This window comes from Podarcis tiliguerta (assembly GCF_965153285.1).
Source record: "Podarcis tiliguerta genome assembly, chromosome: 2".
Classification (NCBI taxonomy): Eukaryota; Metazoa; Chordata; class Lepidosauria; order Squamata; family Lacertidae; genus Podarcis; species Podarcis tiliguerta.
In genome coordinates this window covers 97,751,377-97,778,752 of record NC_139535.1, presented here as the reverse complement: position 1 = coordinate 97,778,752, position 27,376 = coordinate 97,751,377, and the positions used below count along the sequence as shown (strand labels likewise).

General features: G+C 43.6%; 1 protein-coding gene across 1 annotated transcript; it reads left to right on the top strand.

Moving 5' to 3' along the window:
* Window positions 1–1,294: 1,294 nt before the first annotated feature.
* Window positions 1,295–13,265, top strand: KCNJ2 (potassium inwardly rectifying channel subfamily J member 2). The gene is made up of 2 exons (XM_083427799.1): window positions 1,295–1,451; window positions 7,641–13,265. The coding sequence occupies exon 2, from the start codon at window positions 7,856–7,858 to the stop codon at window positions 9,131–9,133; it is 1,278 nt and encodes a 425-aa protein (XP_083283925.1). The 5' UTR covers window positions 1,295–1,451; window positions 7,641–7,855; the 3' UTR covers window positions 9,134–13,265.
* The last annotated feature ends 14,111 nt before the right edge of the window (window positions 13,266–27,376 follow it).

Sequence of the window (27,376 nt, the reverse complement as noted above, 5' to 3'; positions counted from 1 at the left end):
AGTTTTTCGCTCCGGTTTCTCCATACCCCCCGCCCCCAGAATCCAACCTCAGGTGCAATTCTCTACCAGCCCCTCATAACTTCTCTTCGCCCCATAGATTTTGCCCCCAATCCCGGTTTTTAAAAGAGCGTGTGAGAAGTCCTCGATTGTACTCCCACAGGCACCCTTCCTTTTTTCCTGCGCTCCCCCCAGTCCACTTCCCAAGGGATGCCACCTTTTCCTTGGCGCCTGCTCTGCACCCTTTGAACAGGACGAAATCCAGCAGGGTGCCATTCTCCCTATTCCTGCGATTGATGGATTTCTGCTTAAACCTCTTGCCAAGGGGGAGGAAAAAGGGGAAAAGGAGGAGTGGCAACCCCGAACTTGCCTTTGATCCTTCACACAACCTCCCCCAACCCCTCACTAGACACACAGCTTTCTTCTCCAGTCCACCTGCTTTAAGGTCTCTGTTCCTATCTGCCTCATATTTTGGTGTCAACCCACCTGCAAAAACCCCTCACGTCCAAGCTTTTGAAAAGGCAAGCGAGACCCATCACCATCATCGCCTGTGCGCTGCTCTTTAGGGTGAGCAAGACTCTCACTTCCTGGCTCCTCCAGACGTGTCCCCCCCCCCCCAAGTTACTGAAGGCTCTTTCTTTCTTTCTTTCTTTCTTTCTTTCTTTCTTTCTTTCGCTCTCTCTCTCTCTTTCTCGGACACCGCGCCCTCCTCCCGACCCTGCCGCACTTCCTCAGCGCGGAGAACCACAGAATTGTAGTCAGACGGGATCCCCAAAGGTCTTTTAGTCCAACCCCCCTGCGATGCAGCAATCTCCACTGAAGCATCCATGGTAGAAGTCCCCTCTCGGGCTCTCCCACGTCCCGCCACGCGTCCATCCACCGCCACCGGCCGCTCCACGGCTCCTCCCGCAGGGCCAGAAATGCTTCGAGGGCGCAGCGGGGCCATCCCTCTCCCTACCCTTTTCCCACCCGCCCCGTAGGAAGCAAACCGGGGCTGGGACGCGCATGGCCCCCGGGGTCGGTCCTCCTGCAACCCCTTTCCCACCCACCCGCGTTCAGTTCCCTCCGAGCCGCAGCAGGACTCCGGAGCTGCTGGACGAGGAGCTCGGCGCAAGCGGGTGGAAGTCCCGGGGAGCAGCTCCGTCGCCTCCGCTCCCCTCTCTCCTACTGCCGGAGCGGAGCCGCGGCCCCGGAGGCCCAGGCGCTCCCGGCCCCGCCCCCCGGCGCTCATTGGTCCGAGGAGGCCCCCGTGGGCGGAGACTGGCGAGCCGGTATTAAAAATCACATGGGCAGCGCTCAAAAGAGAGGCAGTAGCTTATTCCGTTGTATCACTTGCCAGCGGCAGGCTGAGGCTAGGGAGAGCTTGGGGATGGTTTTCCTTTTTTTTGCTCACCTCTGGATCTAACACCCATTTTAACAATATAATTTTTGCCTAGCTTAAAATCCACCGACAGGTAAGGAAGCCTTTCTCTTTCTCTCTCTTTTTTGACCTTCGGGAAGCGGGGTGGCTTGGAACCTCTCAATGGAGAGGAATATTGCGAACTGTTGCTCTTTTGAGGCAGAATGTAACCTTGTAGCCCCCACAGATCAATAGGCTTGAGGGTCTTGAAAGAAAGAATTAAGAAATGGTTTGTTGCTTGCTTGCAGCAGGGAGATTTCCCCGGAGGTCCAAAAATGGAAACATTTTATAAATTTGCTTTCAGGTACCAGATTCAGTCGCTGCTGAAATTGTTGCAGGTAGATTTGTCTGCGGTTGCTGGCGGTTCTTCTGTGCTGTTAACTTTCACTGCATCTAGTTGCTTTTGCAATGGACTGTTTTGGATGGAGTTTAGCAAAAAAAAAATTTAAAAAATGCTGCCAGCTCTGCTGAGCTCTGGATTATTTTTGCTATTTCCTTTTTTTGCCTCTGGTTTGCAACTATGCTGTGACTCAGGAATAGGTCACAGCATCAAGACCTCTTAGGTCCTCCTGAAGCTCTGAAACATATTTCAAAAGAGCCTAAAATACCACATGTCGACCTTTCCCCAAGATGCTCCGAAGCAACTTGTGGATTGTTTGTACCCCACCCCTCTTATTTTATTATATATATTTTTTTAAATCTTGGTATTATTCCATGCCAAAAGCAGGCATCGAAAGAAAAGATCAGCATGTCTTGCGTTTGGGGAGAGATTGCATCACTTTAGCTTGATTCATCAGGGCTCCCCCCCCCCCCGGGCAAAATATAAGAAATAAAGAACAAATCATTTTGGCTCTGCTGTAGCCTGTTAACAGACGTTGCCATCTGAAAATAGTTTGTGCTGTAGCAGGAATGTTTAGAGCTTGAAGCAGCTTCTGCAGCTGAAAAAACTATTGTGAGGAAAACCTCTTCCTTATCACTCTTCTCCCCCCCTCCCAATATTTCCGCTTCCCAGATTCTTTCTTTCCCTCACTGTGCATAATTTCTATATTCTGCCCCTTACCTTTTTTTCCTGCACTTCTTTCTTTTTCCATCTTAAGCAGCTTGCCAAAGACCCCCCCCCCTTCTTAGTGATGACTCTGGTCATTTGTTGTTACTTTGTCATCATCTAGAAATATCTTGCCATCTTTCTCCAAACAAGCAGGATCTGGGATCAAAAGCCTCTCATCCTCCCCCCTTTCCCCTCACACACTTCCTTCTGCAAACTTTCTTCTTGTTGTTGGCATTGTTGTTTAAAACCACCCTCATTGTTTTGGTCCTCCGTTGCAGTGAGGTATTGGAGGGGCAGTCCTGTGCATTGTTGTGCCTTAACAATTAAAAATTAAGCTGAGAATATTAATAGACTGCCAGTAAGGGGAAGGCAGAATAGACTCCTGATCCACTTGAAGAGGAGGGCATTGCTCTGATTATTGATTTGAGCTCTAGCTCACAGCCATTCTGTTTACTCAGGGCACAGGAAGGTAGTAGTTAGGTTCACTTAGCAACATGTGCCTTGAACAGCCTCAGCAGAGGTGTGCAGCGACAACTGGGGAATAACTGCTGCTTGCTCATTAACTATTTCTCTCCCCCTGTTCGCTCAACCCTGAGCAGCCTGAGAGTGCTGATTTTTTTTTCTTTTTAAGAATGCTTCTCACCTATTTCATCACTGCAATTTTCAAACAAGCATGAATGTGTTTAAATTCAGAAGGCTGCTTGTGCTCCAAAGCTTCCTCCCAGACGCAGTTCCTAGACACAGTTTGCTCAGATTCAGAGCCCATTATTTGGGGTGGAAGTGGGGGGGGGGGAAATCCCCCGACTCTCTCCATCTGTCAACACATACATGCAGAACACATCTACAGAGGCAGTAGGGAGTAAATGTAATGCGTTGAACTTATTTATTGGGTATGTTCAGGTTGCATGAGGCTAGCTCAATACAGTGGTGCCTCGGGTTACAGACGCTTCAGGTTACGGAATGCTTCAGGTTACAGACTCCGCTAACCCAGAAATAGTGCCTTGGGTTAAGAACTTTGCTTCAGGATGAGAACAGAAATCGCGCAGTGGTGGCAGTGGGAGGCCCCCTTAGCTAAAGTACCTTAGGTTAAGAACAGTTTCAGGTTAAGAATGAATTAAGTTCTTAACCCGAGGTACCACTGTATACAGCAGTGGTTTAATAACCTTAGCAGTGGCATTGGAATTGAAGCTTCATTCTGCAAGGTGCTGTTCCCAATTCTGTTTAGGGTTTTGGAGGAGCCAGCTCTGGAGTTTCTCTAGCATGTGGGTTCGCAGTCAGCTTACTCCCCTCCCCCCTCTTTTCTTCAAGTAGAGTGTGGGAAGACTGCTGGTAGGCAGGAGAAGTAGCAACAGCTTGGAAGGGGAGAAAAGCCTGCAGACTTTTACCCACCTCTCAGTACTGTGAACTTGTTGTATAGGAACAGAGCAGGTGTTGGTAACATGGGTTTGCTAAATTGTGGCTGGGAGAAGGAAGTGCACCGTCATAAATGGTGTTGGGCATTCTCTTCTGATAGTGAGTGGTGTCTTCATTTCCAAAGGAAGGTGTGTGTGTTTGTGTGTGTGTGTGTTGGACAGCTGAAAGGGAGGGAGAGTTCAGAATTTTCTGAGACTTTGGCACTACCCTTTTAATGCTGGGGCTATATGCTCATAAAGCATTCCACAGGGCCTGATCCCTGCCTGTCCAAATTCTACATCTGTGCTGTAGGTCTGCTGCTGCTGTATCAGTTCTGTTGTCTCTGTGGCTCCCACAAAATTCATGTGTGCGTTACATGCTTGCACCATTCTTCTAAACATCTCCAGAACCTGATCCTGCTTGGATAAATAGCAGGAATTTTGCCATTCACTTTGTGGACATTAGATTTCTGCAGCTACTAATGTGCCATTGTCAACCTTGTCTGGAGATTCATCGTGAAGGTTAACCTGTCCCTCTGCCTGCTCCCTGTTTGTATCCTAGTTACAGTGGGAGCAGTAGTGGGCAATTTGTGTTGTTAAAGGAGAGGGTGGTTATCCTATAAAGGCTGTAATAAGTGTTGTGTGTGGTATGCCAAAGTTTTGTTGCATGATGAACTTCTAGTCTATAAACACTTGAAAGAGTTATAACCCCAGGCTCTTTGTTTAAGAATTATTTTAGCCAACCTGCACATAAGGGGTTTGCTTCCAGAGGCAGAGTGCCCGTAGTGGTGAAACTCTATTAGCTAATAATACCATGCAAATGTACAACATATGGAACAATTACTGTTGCTGGTAGTGGAAATCTGCCAGTAATAGGTACTTGGTGCTATTTCTAGGGTTCTAATTTGAGCAGGCATTTCATAGGAAGCTGGTATTACGTTGGAGTGATGCTTGGAATTTGATCAAATGGCCAAAGGTCAAGGTAGTTTTCCAAAGTCTCATGTAGACCTTCTTTCAGTCTCTCTCTCTCTCTCCCCTCCCTTAAACTGGCTTGTTTTCCTCCTTTAAATCTGAGAAAAAGATCAGCCCAAACAGCATGCCTACAAATGTAATTTGAACATGGGCATGCAGCATGATGACAATAATAGGATGTGGTTTCTGACATGGAATAATCTGCAGACCAATGAAGCTATCTTTCAGTTAACTGTTTTTGTTTGTGTATAAACAGAAATCTGATTCTTTCTTAAACTGATATTCTAGACTACGTTTATACATCAACAGTAAAATAGTGCAAATTGAGCACTGAAAGTAGTTTTGCCTAAGGGGTTAGATATTGGCTGAGCTATTGTTTAAATAAAAAACAAAGCATTAGTTGCTGGAAAAATTGAACTTTTGCCTTGCAAACGAATGATCAGACAGGTATAAATTAACTAGAAAACTAGTGCACATTTGAATAACCCTTGATTGTTGAAAGCTGCCAAAATATGAAGCATAATAAGTTTGACTAATTTCAAGAAGATGTCACCCATTACATACTGCATTCAGCACCCAGGGACAGACCTATCCTACATCCAGCCTAGACTTTCCATCTGTAATTATTATGGGAAGATCTGCTTTCTGTTATCTAGGAAAGTACCTAACATATAAGGTTACCTTATGCAGCTGTGACCTGGAGAATTAGACAAAAGTTTATATAGCATCATCTGGAACCATGCTTTGAGAGTCACTTGACCTATGAAAATTCTTCTATATTTGAATTGCCATTCTAGACTATTAAGTGTAGTGTTATTTGATGTTTGTTTGAGTTTGAATATTTGCTGTGGGATGACCTGTGGTTTTGACCCACTGAGGATGCACGTCAAATTTTGTATGATGCAAAGCAAGTGCTCCTCTTCATTTTAAGAGTAAAATATCAGCAAGACTACTGTTGTGTCACCTGCTGCATTTTAAATTGAACTTACGAGGAGTCACGAAAAGAAATGGAAACATCTCTACAGTTATAGTCCTAACCATTAGGGAGTAAGTCTGCAATCCTAGACCTACTGACCTGATCCCCATTTCATATGTTTTACTTCTGAGTAAACATGGTTAGGCTTCTGAATCCAGTGGCCCATACTTCTGACTGAATATGCTTGAGGTGGTTAAGACTTCGTGGCTGCAGTCTTATGCACATGTGCCTTACAGCAAGCCTCTTGTCAAATAAACAAGTAGCATTCTAGGTTAGATTTTTTAAAAAAAAAAACAAACCCCAGCAACAAACAAACACATAGGGACATGAGCCAGTCCTGACTAAATGGCAGCTCCTTCACATAGCAAATTCACGAAGTTCCAACCACACTGTTCAGGCAGTTGAGCTGCAGAAATTTGGATGGCAGCAAAATGGATGGATGCAACAAAAGAGAGCTAGACAAGGAAGCAGGCTTTGAAATGCATAGGCAGATTAGCATCCAATTGGCTGTGTGGGATAAGAACATGCATCATCATAGACATGACTAGTTGGGAATGAGTTGAGCAGGATCAGGGCCATTGCTTCACTACTATAGTAAATGCCCTTGTAACTTGCATACATGTTGAATGTTGGTCTGTATATTTTGGTTCAGCCATATTTTGCAACCTGTGGTTGCTTAATTTACTAGTTAAAACAAAACAAAACAAAACACAAGCAACATACTGATCCCCCGCAATAAAGGTGAACCTGGATCTCACTCACAGTTCCATGAGGTTCGTTTCTGTATATTTGCTCTACTACCAAAACACACATCTTGAAACAATCACTATGTCAATGTCCAGCATCAAGCTGCTTTAGATTCACTAGCAATATATGGCTTTGTGGACTGAATTCTGAAAAAAGGTGAAAACAAAATTCAGTGCTTAGCTTCCAATCAACTTTCATTTAATAAGAGGAGGGATGTCAAATACTGCAAAAGGGTAAACTTGGATTAGATACAAATGCATTATAGAAATATCGAGTTGGAAGGGACCTCAAGGGTCAGATAGGCCCTGCAATGCACACAGTTCCCCATCCAATATTGAAACCATACCGGACCCTGCTTAGTTTTGCAAATGTGCTAGCAGGTTTATTGCTGCACCACTATCTTATGTTAAAACTGGTATAAATCACATCAAGGATTCTCAGATCTAGGAATCTCAAAATGGATGGCTTAAAACTAATCAGCAAGATACCAGGCTATTGGCAATTCATACTGGTGGCAGTGTAATACTAGAGTTTAAAGTGAGTCCCCTTTATACCCTTAAGAAAGGTTTTATGCAGCCAGAGACCAGAATTGGACAAGTGAGCCCCAATAGCAAAATGCTGGGCAGTTTAAGGAGTGTTCCTTATTTTTGCAGAATGACTAAATGAGACACTCCCTGACCCTGGCAAAAAATGTGTTTCTGGTCATTGCATACTGTGTTAGATTAAATTCATTATACCATCTTTGGCTGAAGTTGTCATCCTGTATTGGCCGAATCTCCTGGGATCGCTCAGTCGGTAGAGCATGAGCTTCATAATCTCACGTTGGGCAAAACATTCCTTCGTTGCAGGGGGTTGGACTAGATGACCCTCATGGTACCTTCCTATGCTATGATTCTGCATATAAAAACTCGCGCTATTAGATGATGCTTTCTTTTAAGATTAGCTGCGTGATTTCCTGTGGCTATGCTGAGTTGCTACAGAACAAGATGAGGTGCCTCTGGAATGAATGAAGCTGGGAGCGGGATCCGTACAAGATCACGTGGGGGCAGAAAAATAGAAATGCGATCCCAACAGTTGCTGACACAACTTTCTCTCTCTCTTTTATGACAGGCCATGTCTCCTTGTGGCAGATGATTGGCTGCTAAGTTGGCCGCGACGATCGGAAGGTTCCTTGGCGCAGTCAAGGTCTGACAGAGGCCCCGGCTTCTCTCTCTTTTTCCTCTGAGTGTGTTCCCCGAGAGCATTCAAAACTGTTTCTCCAAAGGGTTCTGCAGAAACTCAGACTGTTTTCTAAAGCAGAAGCACCACAGTCCACAGCGGAAGCGATGGGCAGCGTGCGAACCAACCGCTACAGCATAGTTTCCTCGGAAGAGGACGGCATGAAGCTGGCCACCATGGCTGTTGCCAATGGCTTTGGGAATGGCAAGAGCAAGGTACACACCAGGCAGCAGTGCCGGAGCCGGTTCGTCAAGAAAGATGGCCACTGCAACGTTCAGTTCATAAACGTGGGAGAGAAAGGACAGCGGTACCTAGCAGACATCTTTACCACCTGCGTAGATATCCGCTGGAGGTGGATGTTGCTGATCTTCTGCCTGGCTTTCATCCTCTCCTGGCTGTTTTTTGGTTGTGTGTTTTGGTTGATTGCCTTATTGCACGGGGACCTCGATAAAAAGGAAGGACTCTGTGTCTCTGAAGTTCGCAGCTTCACTGCGGCCTTCCTTTTCTCCATTGAAACGCAGACGACGATTGGCTATGGCTTTAGGTGTGTCACGGACGAGTGCCCCATCGCCGTCTTTATGGTGGTTTTCCAGTCGATAGTCGGCTGCATCATTGATGCCTTCATCATTGGTGCTGTGATGGCTAAGATGGCCAAGCCGAAGAAGAGGAACGAAACTCTCATCTTCAGCGACAATGCGGTGATAGCTATGAGGGATGGAAAGCTGTGCTTGATGTGGCGGGTTGGGAATCTACGCAAAAGCCACTTGGTGGAAGCTCACGTGAGAGCTCAGCTTCTCAAATCCCGAATCACCACTGAAGGAGAATACATCCCGCTAGACCAAATTGACATCAACGTCGGGTTTGATAGTGGGATAGACCGCATATTTTTGGTGTCGCCTATTACAATTGTCCACGAAATAGATGAAGAGAGCCCATTGTATGACTTAAGTAAGCAAGATATGGACAACACAGACTTTGAAATTGTAGTAATATTAGAAGGCATGGTGGAAGCTACTGCCATGACTACCCAGTGCCGTAGCTCCTATCTGGCAAACGAAATCCTCTGGGGCCACCGTTATGAGCCTGTACTGTTTGAAGAGAAGAACTACTACAAAGTGGATTATTCTAGGTTCCACAAAACGTACGAAGTGCCGAACACACCCCTCTGTAGTGCCAGAGACTTAGCGGAAAAGAAATACATCCTCTCTAATGCAAACTCATTTTGCTACGAGAATGAAGTAGCCCTCACGGGCAAAGAGGAAGAAGATAGTGACAATGGAGTGCCCGAGAGCACGAGTACAGACACACAGCCAGAGATGGAGCCCCACAGCCAAGCTGGTGTTCCCCTAGAGCCTAGGCCTTTAAGGCGGGAATCTGAAATATGACTGATGGAAATGTTTTCCGCTCTGGTTAAAATATATCTGTCAATAACGGGCAGGCTACATGCAGGAGTGGCCGCAAACAGTTTTTCAGATGACGGTACTGTCAAACAGAGATAGGCATGCAGGCCAAAAAGTCCTGCTAGGCTGGTTTTCAAAACGCTGTCTTCATGGGAGGTACAGCAAAAGCGTGAATTGGAACATGAAGCACTATGTCTGTGCGTGACTAGAAAGCACATATATGTTGTAGAATAAATTATGTATATATATTTTTTACAAAACTTGAACTTGCAGGCAAGCTTTGGTTGAGTGGTATTGTTTGTCGTTTATTTTTCTCTCTCTGTCTCCCAAAATGCTTCTCTCTTGGGAACAAGAATGTTTTTAATGGCATAACCAAGGCAAGAGACGGCCTTACTATTTTTTTAATGTTGCTGCTAACTACATGAACACAAATTGTAATTATTTTTTGTCGCAGTGTAGTATTTGTTTTTTTTCTTTTATATATCCTTTTTTAAAAAAAACAACAACAACAACAACAAAAACGCAAAACAAAAACAGAAAAGGGGGAAATTCTCAGTGTTGAACTTGTTAGTTTCAAAGCTCTCTGTCAGTCAAAGTGACTGGTGATGCTAGGGAATCTGAACTTTTGATGAGGCCAGTAGATTGGTGGCTAGAATCAATTTCTCTTCGTACTATCCAGTTACATAAGAAGTATTATGTAACACAATGCCATGCAGTAGCCTACAGCAAGATATATATTTTTTAATTTGTGTTTGGGAATGGAATAGGAGTCACCCCCCCAAAAAAAAATCCAAAATGTGTTTTGATTTCAAAGCTACCTAAGTGAATACCAAAGAGAAAAAAATGCACACATTTGCACAGCTTTTTACTTAAACAGAGCAGGTTGCTTTCAGACTATCTTTCTTCCCCAAAGGTCCTTACGCATGTAGTATTTTTTTTATTTTAAAAAATGCACCTTATTCTAAAACAAAAGACTCCTTTTTTTGCCCCATCCTTTTCTGGGCAAATAAACTTCTGATCTTAAAGAGGAGGAGGAGGAGAAGAAACTGAGTGAAAGGGAGCAGACATATGTCATTTCCTGTTTGCAAAACAGCAAGACTGTGGCAGAAAGTCAGCTGGGAAGTCATGCATTCCAGACCAGTTTTTAGAACACAGAACCCTGTTAGAAGTGGAGCAGGATTTTGCAGGGACTGCAATCCTAGAGGCAGCTGGGGGAAAGCCCTACTGAACTCAGTATGTCTTACTTCTGAGTGGACATGTATAGCATTGTATTGTGAGCCATCAAACGGAACCAAGGCCATAGTTACGCTCCATTTGACATTTAATCCAGCTTTGTTACACGTTGGCAAAACCATCGTTTCAGCCATAGAGATAGACTTGACCATACGTAATAGGCTGCCATGAACAAAGCAACAGGCTGCTCCCAGGAGATAGGAAACTGACGTGGAGTAATCTGATGCAAGGAGATCAGTGGTTTTGTTTTCGATGGGACAGCTTCTCCTTGCCAGGGTGATGGGGGGGGGGGAAGTATGCTAAAATTTTTCTAGATTGTTTGTCAGGGGGTGGGGGTGGGCAGGTGAGTTTGAAGGGAACAATACTGTAAAAGAGTTCCCTCTTTTTGTTTTCTGACGACTTGATAAAGCCACGATGGGATGATCAACAGACATAGCAATATATCTTCACCGAAATCTTTAAACGGCTATTGCGACCAACTGCTGAACCGTGGCTTTAATGGCATTTGGGGGCCTCTTGCCAAGAATGCTTTAAAAATTCTCCCTGCCTTGTAAGATCAAGTGTACCGTTTCAGTGGCACCCATAGGTTATAGACGTACGAGCCCTACCAGCAGGTGGAAGGAGAAGGTGATAACTGAGGGAATAAACCTTAAATTCTTTTACAGTATTGGATCTCCCTGTATGCCATTAAAAATAGCTTGTTCTGGGTCTAATGCTGTTCCTAATAAACATCTGCGAAGCTTTCCAGGCCACAGTTGCCCTGTCAGAAATTCAGTAATGTGGCATTTCCCAGTCAGAATGAACTTTGCAGAGTTGGTGGGTTCGAAACTGCAGAATTTGAGGTGGTATTATATAGGCAGGTTTGTTTGTTTTTCCTCTTAAGTCAGATATTGTTTATGTACCATGTACTGAGGCTAATTCTGAAGAGCGAAAAAAGGAGGTGGGGGGGGCATAGAACTAAATATGCATGGCAACCTGACTGGAGTCTCTGGGTCAGGGAAACAATGAAAGCAATTGAACATGACTCGTGCTGCTATTGTGATATATTTTGCAAAGGAAAATAAAGAGCAAACCAAAGAGTATTTAGTGACATGTCAAACAAAGAATGGAGGAAACTACTCCAAAATGCACAAAGTTCCCACTTGCAAGACTTGAGACATTAAAGGGAAAGGTGGGTTGAGAAAGTGTTGAATATATTTGTTTTAAAAACAAACACACAGAGAAAGGGATTTTTTTTCTTTTTAAAAAAATCAAATCTAATATTTCTTTTCTTTTCCTGGTGCAGAGTTGGTTTTTCTTTTCCTGAGAAGCAGGGTTTTGTGTTTTCAGAATTTTTTTTAACGAAAATGTACATTTTTTAAAATAAAGTTTATCAAGTATTTTCATATTTAAAGCCAAATGTAAATAGAGAAGTCCACTGAAAAAGAAAAACGATAGGAGAAAAGGCCAAGATGGCATCAGTTAGAACCTATGATGCTACAGGTTAGCATGGTTTTTAGCAAATAATTGCAAGCCTTATGGGATTTCTAATGCTATGAGTTATTTTTTTGTTATTTATTTAGGCATGGATGTTTAACTTGATTGTGTTTGTCCTTGCTATTGGCTTTTTTCTTTCCTTTTTACTTGCATTCAGATCGCTACAGACTTGATGAGAGTGGTAAATCTATTGCACTCTTTGTCGGGGGTATGCTTCTCTTCCTCAAATAACCCTTTGTCTTTACCTGTTTGCTTCTGCATGTGAAAAAAACATGCTAAAACGAAACCTTCCTTTATGTATATATCATGGTACCTACTGGCCCTTAATTGTCCTCATGATGTTCTTTTTTAACAAACAAACAAGCAAGCAAGCAAGCAAGCAAGCTCAACATGCCTTGGGAGGCTCAGCCTTAGGTTCCATGACCATTGTGAAGCTATCGAAAGATTATTTTTGAAGCAGCTGATCACAAGGGACAATTGTGCTAAGTGTTGAGCAAGTATAGATTTGTGGTGCAATAGCTCGCCACTTACACCGATGGGAAATTTCCCCACTGACGTCACTGGAATGTAGACTGCATGCAGACCTGAGTCCTCAAGCCACAAAGAAGAGCTTTGAGACAAGCAGTAATTTTCCTTTTCCCTAGAAATACTTGAATGGGGGTGGGGGGTGCGGGCTTCTCTTGTACGTAACTAACAGTGCAATCCTGAGCAGGTCTACTACTCAGAAGTAAGTTCCATTGCTTCAACAGGGACTTACTCCCAGGGAAGTGGGCACACAGTATAGGGTTGCAGCCTTATTATCTCGCTCGTGCAACAAAGGGTTGCTGTTGTTTCTCAACCGTGGCCTGGTGTGCAAGGTTTTAAAATGAATAAAAATGTGCGTATTCTTTGGGTACATGGTTCAGTCACAGATTCACGCCCCCCCCCCCATAATTATTCATTCTATTGCGCATGCATTTGGCAAAGACAAAGGGTTCTGAATCTGATATTTTTGCTCTCTTATTTTTGCTCTCCTTTTTATTTGTTGGGGTGGGGTTACAAAGTAAAAACTGATAAGTACTGTAATGTCTTCTTTTTCTAAAAAAAACAAAAAAATACAAAAACCTGGCTGCTGTTGTTGATCATTTTTAAGGAAGGAGAGTGCTGCGCAGTTGCCACCCCACAGGCAACTGGAGAGACCTCTCTCTTCTCGTAAATGGATTTTCTGTCCTGCAGCTGTTTGTAAGGTGAACAAAACCAACAGGCATTTGACAATCGTTCTCCTTTACTTATTTTCCTGTTTGCAGCCTTTTGTATCAAAGTCTTCCTAATGTACTGCACAAATCATGGACTGTACAAAATTTTTATATATATATTATGTCTTATTTTATTATTTCTAAAAAAAAATAAAAATAAAAGTATTCTTGCATATTTGACGCTGAATCTCTTTACAAGCAGCAACACAGCAGCTTGATTGCATAAGCATGCTCTGCCCGTCTGAGTGCAATGTGCAGCTAGCTACCCTCTTTTTGGATGTGTCCCAATCGCTGTAGCAGATTCTCAGCCTGTATGAGATTATGCATTCTAAGCCTGTATGGGATAATGATCAGGCCCCATCTCATTTATGACAACACGAACAGTGGGAATCTAGATCACACCATTTGAGGCAGGGGGTAGCTTGTGCAACAAAATTAATTTGCTCCTTATTTCTCTAGTAAGTGTCACTGTCAGGCTTTCACAAGTGTGTGTGTGTGTGTGTGTGTGTGTGTGTGTGTGTGTACAGTGGTACCTCTGGTTATGAACTTAATTCGTTCCGGAGGTCCGTTCTTAACCTGAAACCGTTCTTAACCTGAGGTACCACTTTAGATAATGGGGCCTCCCGCTGCCGCCGGCCTGCGATTTTTGTTCTCATCCTGAGGTAAAGTTCTTAACCCAAGGTACTACTTACAGGTTAGCGGAGTCTGTAACCCGAAGTGTTTGTAACCCGAGGTGTTGTACACACACACACACACACACACACACACACACACACACAGGATAAAACTATGTGGTCTTAGTGTCATCTTCTAAAAAGTGGACTCCTTTACAGTTGAAGCTTCGCTGTGTTCGTGAACAAAAACCTTATTCAGCTTTGCATATTAAATGTTCAGAAGCCTGATTGAAACCTGCTGGGTGGTATCCAATTTTTACCATATGCTGGGTAGGGCCATTGAAACTGATAGGCTCAAATTAATCCCACTGATTTCAATGGGTCCACCACTCTGAGTTTCCCTTAGCTGAACGCCAACCTATCCTACTAGTGGTCTGCCTCTTCCTCTCCAGTGCAGGGGAACATTTTATATAGATAACATTTCAAAGTTGCAACTCTTCCCTCTGCTGATGCGACACTAGCGAAACATTATGCCCTCTCCTATTGGCTACTACCATGAGCTGCAATTCCTCTTCCCATCAGATAGGATGCTGCCTCCTCTTCTAACATGATTCTCTTTCAATCTGAAAATGCCACATTTGGGAGATCATAGAATTGTAGAGTTGGCAGGGACCCTAAGAATCATCTAGTCCAACCTCCTGCAATGCAGAAATATTCACCTGTCCCATATAGCAGAGGTTTTCAACCATTCTGAGTCCATGGCTCTTGTCTTGACCAACTACATTCTTTCTGTGGCACCCCTGTGGGGCTCAGGAGCCCAGTTACGTCACCCCTTGCCTGTGGAGCTGGCAGCCTCTCACCCTTTTTCGAACACCCTCCCTTCTGGAGTGTTCCCTCAGCCCTCTTCTCCTCTTTCCTTGGGGGTCTTCTGGGCAGCTGCTGCCACCACCCCTGGTCTCTTAGCTGCCCCAAAGAGAAGTGCCTTCTCACATTGTCCCACAGGGGGCTGGGACCAATCCTGTCCATTCCCAACAGCAAGGGCTGGCAGACTTGCTTGCTTACTCCAAGGCCGCTTCAGCTCCTGACAACCAGTACCCCCTGAGCAGTCCCATTCACCTGGGGAACATGTAGCTAAGCTGCTTCAACAAACAGCTGTGAAAGCCTTTGGGAGGCAGAGACATAAGAGGGCATCAGAGGAGGGAGGGAAGGAAATAGGGACAGAGGCCAGCATTGCCCATGGCACCCCTGACCATCATTCAAGGCACTGACCATCATTCAAAAACCACTACCATATAAGGATCAAACCAGCAACGTTGTCATTATCAACTCCATGCCCCAACCAACTGATGATTCCAGGGCATAGGGCAGTTACCTGTAGGAGCTGTTCACATGCAACCCTATTCAATTCTCACCTACCCATCCATGCTTTCAATATCTGATAACCCAGCCCCACTTCCATACCAATTTCAGAGAGGAAATTGACCATTTGGCTGTTTACATGGAGTGAAAGAAGGTGTTTGATATACTAGTAGCATGAGTATAAGCAAATTCAGTATTTATGAATGCCCAGTGGCATTTTGGTTCCAAGATCTCTCCTAGTGCTGATCTAGTGTGGCATAGAAACTATGTCCCTGCGGTTCAGATCTTTCTTCTGCCACAAAGGCAATTCTCCCTCCATCTCCCAGTCTCAGGCACTAAGTGTATTATGATAATAAGAGTGATCTTATAGGGCTGGGTTCCATAGTGCATTGTCTAAGCTAGTATTATTAGATGCAGACAACCATAGCACTTTCAGTAGTGGAGGCTGTTGCCCATAGAACTAGCTGGAGCCAATGATAGCCAGAGCCAAGTAATTCTAGTTTTGTCCCCATCCTTCTCCCTGCTGAGTTCTACAAGGGCAATGCTGAGACTAAGATGGAGGAAGTTGACAGCCTGTGAGACCTCCTGGGCTGGTTGTAAGAACAATGGCAGACAGGTCGGGCAGACTGCTAATGGCAGACTGTGGTTGCTGCCTCATTTGCCATGTCCAACAGGTAGATCTACTGGTAGATCGTGGGGTGTTCCTGGTAGATCTCTGGCCCCTCAGTGATCTACTCCCCCCCAAAAAAACTGAACAACTTTGGCTTCCCCCCAAAAGACTAAAAACGTTGGCTTCCTTCAAAAAGCTCAATAACTTTGCCTTTCCTAAAAAAGTTCAGCAACTTGTGCTTCCATCAGATTAAGGTCCACTATTTGACTGCGGATTCAGAACTCTAAACTGTGTTTTATATGATCGACTTTTTATTATGCTCTGTGTCTATCATCGCAATGCTCATTCAAATCATTCGCTTCATTCAATCATTTTTTAGACTGTGAGTAGATTGCAGTCTATTGGGAGTTGGACGTCCCTGCCCTACCAGATCTGCTTCCATTGACTTTCAGAGGCTATTTTACAAGCACAGTAGCAGATGGCAGGGTAGAGTGGCGGCACACACCTAACCTGAGAGCTGAGTTGCTGTTGTTTACTAGGGAGGAGATGGGGAGGGAGATGGTATCGAGGTTGGCGTGATGGCAGACCTTCCGGCAACCGTGCCAGATTGCCTCTGCAATTGTGTCTGCACCATGCTGACCTTCCTGCTGCCTTGCCCCTCTCCATAAGCAACAGCAACTCAGGTCTCAGGAGGTCAGGTGAGTGCTTCTGATCCTCCACTCTGTCTGCTACTGTTTACAAATACACTCTTAAAGATCTATACTAATGTCTTTCTGGTGCTGCGCCATAGTCAGAGGTCCTTATTAAGGAGATTTGCAGCAGATTCCCTCACCACCCGATACACGCATTCTGAAGGAAAGGCCCTCCGGCATATTTCATGAACTCAAATTTGCATGCAAAAACTCAACTTTGATATTTTTCCAATTATTGATGTTGAGGGGGTGGGGGAATGGAGGTGTCAAAGTATAATTAGCAAGCTAATGCTTAACCATATTGCTTCTAGCATCAATCTGACTTAAGATTCAGTTGTTGAATGCTATCCCTTAGCAGGATTAACTGAACAGGAAAAGCCAGAGCACAGACCTTTGCAAGGAATTTCAGATCTTAAATTAACGTGGTATTTTGCTTCATTATCCATGCATTAATCAGGTAAACAACTCAAATATACTACATTTCCCCAAAGACGTTTTGGTATTTTTTTTTTAAAGCTATAAAATAGAATAATGCATTGCAGCTATGAATCGGACTTAATTGGGAGTCAGTTGCAAAAACCCAAACCACAAAATGAAACACTTTGGTGAATAAATGCTTTTACTACTCTGATCTATCATGAACATATTATCACAACATCCCTTCTTTTGCAGAGGAGTTTTTCCTGTGGGAGAAAATCTCTAGTGGTTGTAATTTATCTCCATGCCAAATAAGAGTGCTTACCTCATTGGTAGTCTTGCATTAACTGAAGTGGCTTATGTTTGCCCTACATATTCTTCATTTATTCTTTATATTTATTAGCTGGCTCATAAACTTATTTCTCTAGATGATGCCCAATGTTCACACAGAGATATTTGTTAGCTCCAGGGCAGATGTATATTCATATATTGTGCCCAAACAAGGTATCAAATACACCAAGAGCAATCTCTTACAGCAATAAAATAACCCACAAAAAGTCATAATGCATAAGAGGCTGGATATGAATATGACCTTGAAACCCAAAAATCTAATAATATGCAGCACACATCCTTCCTTCTCAGTTTAGTTCTCTGCAGTGTGTTTCTACAATGCATATCTGGCACTGGAATCTGTGGAGAACAACAAACCATGAACCATGGTTTAGACATAAAAACAGGCTATCACTTGTCCCTTTCTCAGAGTGGCAGGAACACAGGAGGAACAGACTGGGTACTTTTGAGCAGTATGTAACTTGCATGCTGCTCATTCAGTTTAAACCATATTTTATGTTAACCGTGGTTTGATGTAAGAACTAGCTCCCCAAACCCTGTATGGCTCGAGCGGCTGCAGTGTAGCACATATATGGGTAGACAGAAGAATGACTAGACTTCAGTTGTTTTTGTTTGGATTGGTCAGCATAAGAATGCAGGAATGCAGATCATAAAGTAGCAATTATTCATATCGCAGTGACTGATCAACGAAAAGTTAAGTTGGTTTCTTCAGGAAGGAAGTAAACTTTCCCCAGCTTTTTGATGTGCAAGCAATATAACTTGAATCAGACCCAAATACATATGCTGTGTATTTCAACGGATAGGAGAAACCTATTGAAAATGGAATCCACAGCTTTGCCCCCGTTCCTGTTCTATGCGGCTTGCACAGTCTAGGCGATAGTCCTTCTCTAAGACACTTTGTAAAATGACAGCATCTCTAAACTGCGTTTTCCCCATTAGTAAAAGGGGAAAGAATGCTGTAATGAAGTCATGCTTCCAGGGAACTCCGTTGGTATTACAGGAGCTATTCATGTCACAGCCAGCTGTGCCTTCTCGGGGGAGATTTGAGATGAAGTGAGCTGTGATCAGTGGTGAGCTCTTTCATGCATCTGTTGGCACTTAGCCATTAGCAGCTAGGTTTGCAAACACCATGTCTCCTTTATTCACTGTTCTGAGCTCATGTGGGCATCATCATTCTTTTATTATATCAGACCCTCCAAGTGCCCCTATTTTCCAGGGACTACCTGATTTGGAGAAGCCATCCCGGTTTCTGATTTGATCCTGGAATGTCCCACTTTTCCTTAGGATATCTCTATTTTCATTGGAGAAACGTCGGAGGGTTTGGAGTTACCTGACCCCCAGAGCCACCTGAAGGCAATCCTGTACAGTCGTACCTTGGAAGTCGAATGGAATCCATTCCGGAAGTCTGTCCGACTTCCAAAACTGTCAGAAACCAAATCACGGCTTCTGATTGGCTGCAGGAAGCTCCTGCAGCCAGTCGGAAGCTGCGGAAGCCCCGTTGGACGTTCGGCTTCCAAAAATAGTTTGCAAACTGGAACAGTCACTTCCAGGTTCGTGGCATTTGGGAGCCAAAACGTTCGAGAACTAAGCTGTTCAAAAACCAAGGTACGACTGTATAGGGAAGTTATTTTTTAAAAAAGTTTTATTATGTTTTTATATATGTTGGAAGCTGCTAAGAGTGGCTGGGGCAACCCAGTAAAATGTGTCGGTATAAATAGTAAAATTATCACTATGGAGTGGGATGTCCCTATTTTCATCGGAGAAATGTTGGAGGGTATGTAACCCTAACACTGATGCCTAAATATCTGCAGGTCTCTTTAAGAGAGAGTTTCTCAGTGAAAAAGATCTAAAAAGTGTGTTACATTCCAGACCACATTTTTCATCTCCAGTAATTATTTCCAAATTTGCATCTATAAATCAGCATTTGTATCACTCCGTACCTCACTCCTTGATTTGCTTCAATCTGCTGTCCAGTTGCTAATTGTTGGTGAGTAGCTTCCAGGTCTTCCCTGCTCTCCCCTTTTAGGGTTATTTTTAAACTTAACTTGGACGGGACAGCCTCTCAGCTAGAACCAACCAACCAACTAGCTACTTACTATTGTTACAAAAGTTGGGTTCCACCCCCACTCTCTGCTGAGCAGTAGCAAGTTCCAGAGGGTTCAAGGCACTCACCTTGGGTCTGTGTTCCTTTGGAGAAATGAGACAGAGTGGAGACTGTTGGAGCTTTAAGAAATATGGCTTATTCACCTATTTACACCTTCAGTCTGCATGGAAGGAGTCCAAATCTCACAGCAGGGTCATTTCAAGAGGGGCTCGTTCCCCACAGCACTGCAGCCATGGAGTCCAATGCATCTCTCCCAGCCAGCCTGCAGCCAGCCTGCCCAAAATGGATCCCACTCTTTCTTCTTATTTCTTCTTCCCAGAATACCCTGCCAAAAACACTGTTTTTCCTGTCACTCCACCCAGTTACATGGCAACCTTCAATTAACCCCAGTAAATGTTCACACCTCAGGGCAAAGGGGAAGGACAGTTATCTTGTACAGTGGTACCTTGGGTTACAGACGCTTCAGGTTACAGATGCTTCAGGTTACAGACTCCGCTAACCCATAAATATTACCTCAGGTTAATAACTTTACTTCAGGATGAGAACAGAAATTGTGTGGCGGCGGCACAGCGGCAGTGGGAAGCCCCATTAGCTATAGTGGTACCTCAGGTTAAGAACAGTTTCAGGCTAAGAACGGACCTCCAGAACGAATTAAGTTCTTAACCCGAGGTACCACTGTATTGCAGTGATAATCAATATCATTGCAAGTGTTATCCAAAGAGAAGTTAGAGATTAATAAAGTTGACAAATACAATACACAACATTTCTCAGATCTTTCAGTGCACAATCTTATAAGTTGTGAAAGGAAATAAGAAAAAAAATGAAATTATAGACCTTTCATGGCATGTGGTTCAAAGAAAGAAGTAATGTTTGCAGAAGTGTATGCTATAAGAGTTAAGAAAAGTTAAGTCCAGCTATTGCAGGTGTGAGTGTACTCTGCTGTTGTCAGTGTATGGTTGTATCAGCGGAAGGGGCAAAACCTTGTTTGCTATCTGCCTTTTCAATGGTGCTTGTGGCCGAGAAGTTCTTGGTCTGTTGTCCTCCACCCTGTTTTACTAATGGTAATAAGAGTTTTCAGAGATCAAGGAGTCCTTGGCACCATTTCTGGTTCTTCAGTTACATAATTCATCAGCCAAGGTATTGAGTATCACATTTTAAGATTGTTGTGCCAAGTGCCAGAACTATAGAAAATGTTAAGAACAGCATCTCTAAGCAAGGATTTGCTTTCTTGCTAGCTGTTTTCCAAGATACAACCCCTATGGGGATTTTTTATACATAGGTTAATGTAATTAGGAGCACATGACATCTTTAAATGTCTGATTCGAATCATATTTGTTATTAACTGCTCCCTCACAGCAGTCAAGGTTGGTGCCACTGTTGCTCAGGACAAGTACCGGCTCACATACATCCCAAAAGTTGATGGCAGTCACACTAATGGGGGAAATAGGGATATTCCAGGATCAAATCAGAAGCCAGGATGGCTTTCATAATTCTGGGACTGTCCCTGGAAAATAGGAATACTTGGAGAGTATGGAACCATAAAATATTCTTATTCCTGCACGATAATTTGATGGTTTGCAATTGGTTGCATATGCTACCATAATCATAACAGAATGCACTGATGTTCATATTTTGTGTGGGTAAAAGTTGAAAATTTTTTTGCTCCTCACAGATGATGAATGAGGGGTAACTTTGCTCCAAACTATCCCTCAGCAAAATCACTAGTAGATAGTTTTCTTCTAATTCATTTGTGGAAGGTAAAGTTAAAGGCAAAGGTAAAGGACCCCTGGACGGTTACATCCAGTCAAAGGCGACTATGGGGTTGCGGGGCTCATCTCGCTTCAGGCCAAAGGAGCCAGCGTTTTTCCACAGACAGCTTTCCGGGTCATGTGACCAGCATGACTAAACCACTTCTGGTGCAATGGGACGCCGGGACGGAAACCAGAGATCACGGACATGCCGTTTACGTTCCCGCCACAGTGGTACCTATTTACATGCACTGGAGTGCTTTTGAACTGCTAGGTTGGCAGGAGCTGGGGCAGAGCAATGGGAGCTTACTCTGTCTTGGGGATTCGAACCACCGAACTTCCGATAGGCAAGCCCAAGAGGCTCAGTGGTGAGGTGGGCCCCCCGCAAAATCGGCTAAAAAATATGTCCATATAAATATTGATTATTGCCTCATAAGAAATGGTTTTAAATAGAGGGTGAATTGAATGGGTGGAGGGAGGGGGGGTTGGAGGAGAGGCAGAAAGAAGAGCTAATTTACCCATGGCTAGGGGGTGCAATCTGGATTGCGCAGATCACCTAACTATGGCTCTGTTGCTCCCTTTATTTGTGAAACAACATAGTAAACAGTGGAAAATGGTGGTAGGCAGTAGATAAGTGTTGATGATTTGCAATGACTACTACTACTACTACTACTACTACTACTACTACTAATAAACATAAACACTACCTCCCCTCAGGTAGCAAACCCTGAGGTGAGTTCATGTTTCACCAAACTGCAGCTCAAATTGGAGGCCCAGTTTGTCCCACAGAACTCTTATGCCATCCCCTATCTCATTCACACACCCTCTGTCCTCTGCCCTCCCTCCTCAGTCCTGCTAAGAAAAGGATTAGACCGCAGGGATTAACTGTCACTGTACAGTTCTGGGCTGAGGAAAGCAGAGCGCCTAGAGAGGAGATGGCAACACACACACGCACACAGCCTTCCCCTTGGCCTTGTGATAGTAAGGAAGAAAGCATGCATCTGTTTCTCTTGGCTTCTGGTCCACATTCCCCTAAGATTTGAAGGCAAGAAGAGCACCTCTTGAGGCTGGTGTATAAAGGTATATCAGCTAGAAGTGGTGTGTTTAGGTAGGGCAAAGAGCAAGCTGTTGCCTCCCTCAGTGACAGAGAAACTTCCGGTTTCCTTGTGTGTTTGGGCAGGGGAGAGATTTAACGTCATTCAGCCCGGACACTGAGATCCAGCGCCGAGGGCCTTCTGGCGGTTCCTTCATTGCGAGAAGTGAGGTTACAGGGAACCAGACAGAGGGCCTTCTCGGGAGTGGCGCCTGCCCTGTGGAACACCCTCCCTTCAGATGTGAAGGAAATAAGCAGCTATCTTCTCTTTAAAAGACATCTGAAGGCAGCCCCGTTTAGGGAAGTTTTTAATATTTGATGCTGTATTGTTTTTAACACTTGGTTGGAAGCTACCCAGAGTGGCTGGGGAGACTCAGCCAGATGGGCGGGGTATAAATAATAAATTATTATTATTATTATTATTATTATTATTATTAGAAGTTTCAAAGGCTCACTCTTCTTGCTTTCCAATGCACCCTGTTTCAGACTTCAATAACGTTGGTCATTGTCTGCCATGACTTTTATTCAAAGCATCTTTGAAGGACCTGAATCACCATAGATGCCAAGATACCATAGCTCCATTGAAAAATAATACCAGGGCAAAATTGTTATGCAACGGGCTAGCTGGCTAAGCAAGCGGGCAGTGTTGCTATGCATGGGTTCTTGGCTTTTTAAACAAAATACATTGGATATTTCACCTCAATGCCCTTTACAATGGTGTTGCATTAGCATTAGTGTAGCTGAATAAACAAAAGCAATCTGTCTCTTTCTCATTCTGATTTTTGCCCTCTGTGATGAGCTTCTCTGTAGGTGGCAATGCATGTGTCCAGTGTTTACATTTTGAAGAGGCGAGACTGTCAGGTTCATGCTCATTTCATGGGGCACATTTACAATTGCCCGTGAGCTTAGCGTGCCTGCATCTCCCACTCTTGAGAGATCTCCAAGCCAATTTTGGGAATGAGTGGATAGGAGAGGGGGGAAAGGCCCATTACACAAGTCTTTGCACATGGGTTGGTTTCCACTGACGGGACTTTTTGAATCCTATCCAGTCTAGCTAGATTGGCTATGAAACAGCAAGGAAACTGTAAGCAAATAAAGGGCTCGATTTTACAGGTGTTTGACATCATGACTTAAACATACACAAACACACAAAAACATTTCCAGTTGCAGGACCTCTGTGTTCCCTGGGAGGTGGGATGGCCTCATGAATAGCACCTTCATATGAGATCATAACTACACATAACTGATACACAGGCACTGGCATCTGATTAATATCGATACTACAGAGCTGTATGAATCAACCTGTAACACAGAGCCTCACCACCGATGGCAGAATTCCAGATGTTTACAACTACAACTTTCATTAGCCATGGCAAACATCTGGAGGGGCACCAGGTTGGCAGTCCAACCTCCAACTCTTCCTTGATCCAGGATTAAGATGCCCTTTATTAATTGTTCAAATAATATATTATCATCTTGTTAAGGGGGAGGGGGAGATTACTTGAGACGCATCAACTTTCATGCAAACCAACCTCTCCTGTTCTTCCCCATTATAAGATGTGTACAGTTAGTCTTGTTCCTTTTAGAAAATCCTAGCAGCAATCACAGCCCCTACAATGCTGGAATCATAGCTAATAAATCATAGAATCACAGAATTATAGAGCTGGAAGGGACCTCAATGCAGAACATCCCATGACCACCACAGACCCTTTATAAGCAGTGACTCGCTCCAAGAAGACTCTCGTATATAAACCAATCCGTATCCCCAAGGTGCTAATAATTTTTCCTTTATTTTGTTTGCTGGTCAACTTCCAGATATTCCAGACATGATAAAAAAAAGCTATAATTTACACCTCGGGGATTTGATAGCACTGCTTTCCTTTCTCTTCCCTAGCTTGACTCCTTATGATGTTGCATAACTATTTCTGCGTTGTAAAAGGAAGGGTTCTATATGCTCGGATAAGCTGCGTGATGAACTGTGGGGAAAGATGCCATGGGCATTCCTAAGCAAAGCACTGTTACCTAAAGCAGCACGTCTTTCTCGATGTGAAGCCCATAATAGAATAAAGAAACTAGAGAAACGCAAAAAGCATCCTTGATGTCATAGGCCTTTCACAGATGAAGTTATCAGTGTGATGGATTAACCAACTCTGGTCTTTAGGGTACTTTTTTGAATTTGAACACTCTAGCCCTTTTGTTACAGCATCTGCATGTTCGGTGAACGTGTGTTGATGGAACGTGGGATTATCTGCATCGCCAAACAACCTATTCATTGAGCAGTCATCCGGATTTGCTCGCGTGAAGCATATGCAAAAGTTAATTGCTGCATACATGCAACATTTTAGTCTAGAATCAATGAAGACTTGTTTTTCCTATGTAGTCCACACACAGTCTTGATCTACCTGTGTCTGCAGGTGACTCTCATTGAACTATGTCGCTCTGTTCAACTGTTTTTATTTTATTTTCACACATCTACATCTTGTAGGTTCGTAGACTTTATTCTCACACCCTTGCCAGAAGCAGGCTAAAAGGGCACTATCTCACACCCACTTCCATGTTTTCAATCTATATGTGTACCCAAGGTTTGTTGGGTACCTCTGAGTCCATTTATTTACTTAATCTATATTCTATATTATTTATTTATTCTATATTCTATATTCTTTATTTGTTCTATATTCAGCCAGGGACTGAATATAGACTTTTCCCATGCAACGCTTATATTCCACCACTGTGTTACAAGCTCAGACCCTCCAAGTGTCCCTATTTTCCAAGGACAGTCCCGGATTTACAGACACCATCCTCGCTTCTGATTTGACCCTGGAATGTCCTGCTTTTCCTTAGGACGTCCCTATTTTCACTGGATAAATTTTGGAGGGTATGGAGTTATGTGACACCCCCCCACAAGCCAAGGAGATAAGTAACTATGCAACCTTTAGAAGACACCTAAAGGGAAGGGTTTTTTTTAAAAAAGTTTAATGTTTTATTATGTTTTTATATATGTTGGAAGCCGCCCAGAGTGGCTGAGGCAACCCAGTTGATGAGTGGGGTATAAATAATAAATTTATTGTAGCTGTTGAATAGGACATCCCTATTTTCATTGGAGAAATGTCAGAAGGTACGCAAGCTATCTTGCCTACTGTGGTCTAGGCATTTTGGGTTACTCAAACAAATCGCCTTCTGCTCATTTCAATGAACTGCTGCTGGTGCCTGAGATAAGAGGAGTGTTCTGTATTCCCGCAATCTCTTCCCTTGATTTTCCTCTACCTAAACATATTGGGAACATCCTGCAGTATCTTTCTCAAGCCACGGCGGAAACCCTATTGCTCACATTAGCCTCTTGGCACACGGACCGCTGCAGAACATCCCTTGTGGCGCTTCCTTCCCTTAAGATCAACAGGCTTCAGGGACTGAACAAATACTATCCGAACACCAGGAGTTTGACTTGGCACCAAATGAAACCATAAAAAGCTCTTTTAGCCCCATTGCTTTTGTGGATATTTGAGCTGGCTGTTTAATTCTCTTCTCCATGTGGATGAGCTAATAGGCGCTGGGCCTGAATGTTTTAATTCTTCATCCATACTGCCACACTTTGAGCTGGAAGGGACCACCTAGTCCTGCCCCCTGCAATGCAGGAATCTTTCTGCCCAAAGGGGATCTCGAACCCGAGACCCTGAAATTGTCTAATGCTCTAGCCCAATCAAAGTTGATTTTCTTATTCCTAGGGCCTTTTTGATTTTCCCTGGGGACATTTCAATAACATTTTCAAAATAGCTGAGTGAACTGGAAGAGAAGGTGAAAGCGCCCTAAAGAAATGCTCAAAATGTGAATATGTGTAACAAATGATTTGCTTCTCTTGGGTAGGGTCATCCTAGCTCACTGGAAGAGCATGGGTTTTGCATGCAGAACCCAAGGAAATCTCTGGCATCTTCCAGAAGCATTGGGAAAGGTGCTGAAATACAGCTTGAAGCCTTGGGAAGCCATTGCCAGTCAGTTTAGGTGAGGGTGGATCTGTATAAATCACCTTCCTATTCGCTAAAAATGAAATTGCGGCTGCTTGAAGCAACCAGACAATCTCATTTACAAACACGTGGGTTTTCAGGAATCTAAAAGAACTGAACTATGAAAAGCAAAACCAAAAGCAATACAAACAAACAGGTGAATTTATTTCATGGAGCATGAAGTAAATCCATCGATTTTTATTTTATTTTTGATATTGCCGGCACTTGGAAAACAATGCAAGGTGGTGTCTGTTCCACCCCACATACAGAAACCAATCAGACCAGCAACTTTCTGATGGTAAGAGCTGTTTGACAGTGGGACAGACTCCCTCAGGAGCTCCCTCTTTCATGGGAAGTTTTAAAGCAGTGGTTGGATGGCCATAAGTCAGGGATTGTTTAGCTGTGATTCCTTCATTGCAGGGGGTTGGACTAGATGACCCATTGATTTTGTGAGTGAACAGCTGTCTCTATTGCACCTGTTTTTTGGAATCAGGTGCCTCGGACTGTTAAAGAGAGACTTTGTAGGAAAATGTTGGGAACATTCTGCTTTTCAGGTTGTTCTGATATAGTTCTATAATTAGTCTGTTCGTGGGCATTAATTTTTTTCCCCTTGCCAGGCAACAGATTTCCCACCCACCCCCAACCAAAAGTATATATTTTATCCTGATAGTGTGAAAAAAAGGTCTGTAGATTAGTAGTTTAAATGCTGGGTGTGGAACAGTGTTGGGAAATATTAATAGAAACATTAAAGAGATAACTGAAAGTAAAAGATCAGTTGTTTTCTTTCTTTTGCTACTGCGAATGAGCTCGGCCCTCAGAGACAGAACTGCATTTTAATTGCAGGCTGCTGAAGAACAACGCATGCTCTATACTCTGGGAACCCAACATGAAGAAATACACAAAAAAGAAAGATGATGTGAGAATATGAGTTTGGCTTTTCTTTCCTTATCGTCATTAATTATATGCTATCAGTTGCTCTCTGTGGAAAGCCAGCCACATCCTGCAAGTATTCATGAGACTCCACTCTAATGACTGCCTATTAAACACGGAGGCAACAAGCCACTACCTCTTTTCCAGAGAAGCTACCTGGATCCATGTTTATCAAGTGCAGTTGAATTTCAAAGAAGTAATCTCACAGCAGAACCATATGCGAACAGACCTTCCAAAGTTTCCCTATTTTCCAGGCACGGTCCTGGATTTATTTTCATCAGAGAAATGTTGGAGCGTATGGTAGGACGTCCCTGTTTTCTTTGGATAAATGTTGGAGGGTATGTGGAGTTATCTGACCCCTGAGCCAT

What these genes read in the sequence shown, in the direction of transcription:
- KCNJ2 (XM_083427799.1), top strand. Translation starts at nt 7,856, where the DNA reads ATGGGCAGCGTGCGAACCAACCGCTACAGCATAGTTTCCTCGGAAGAG.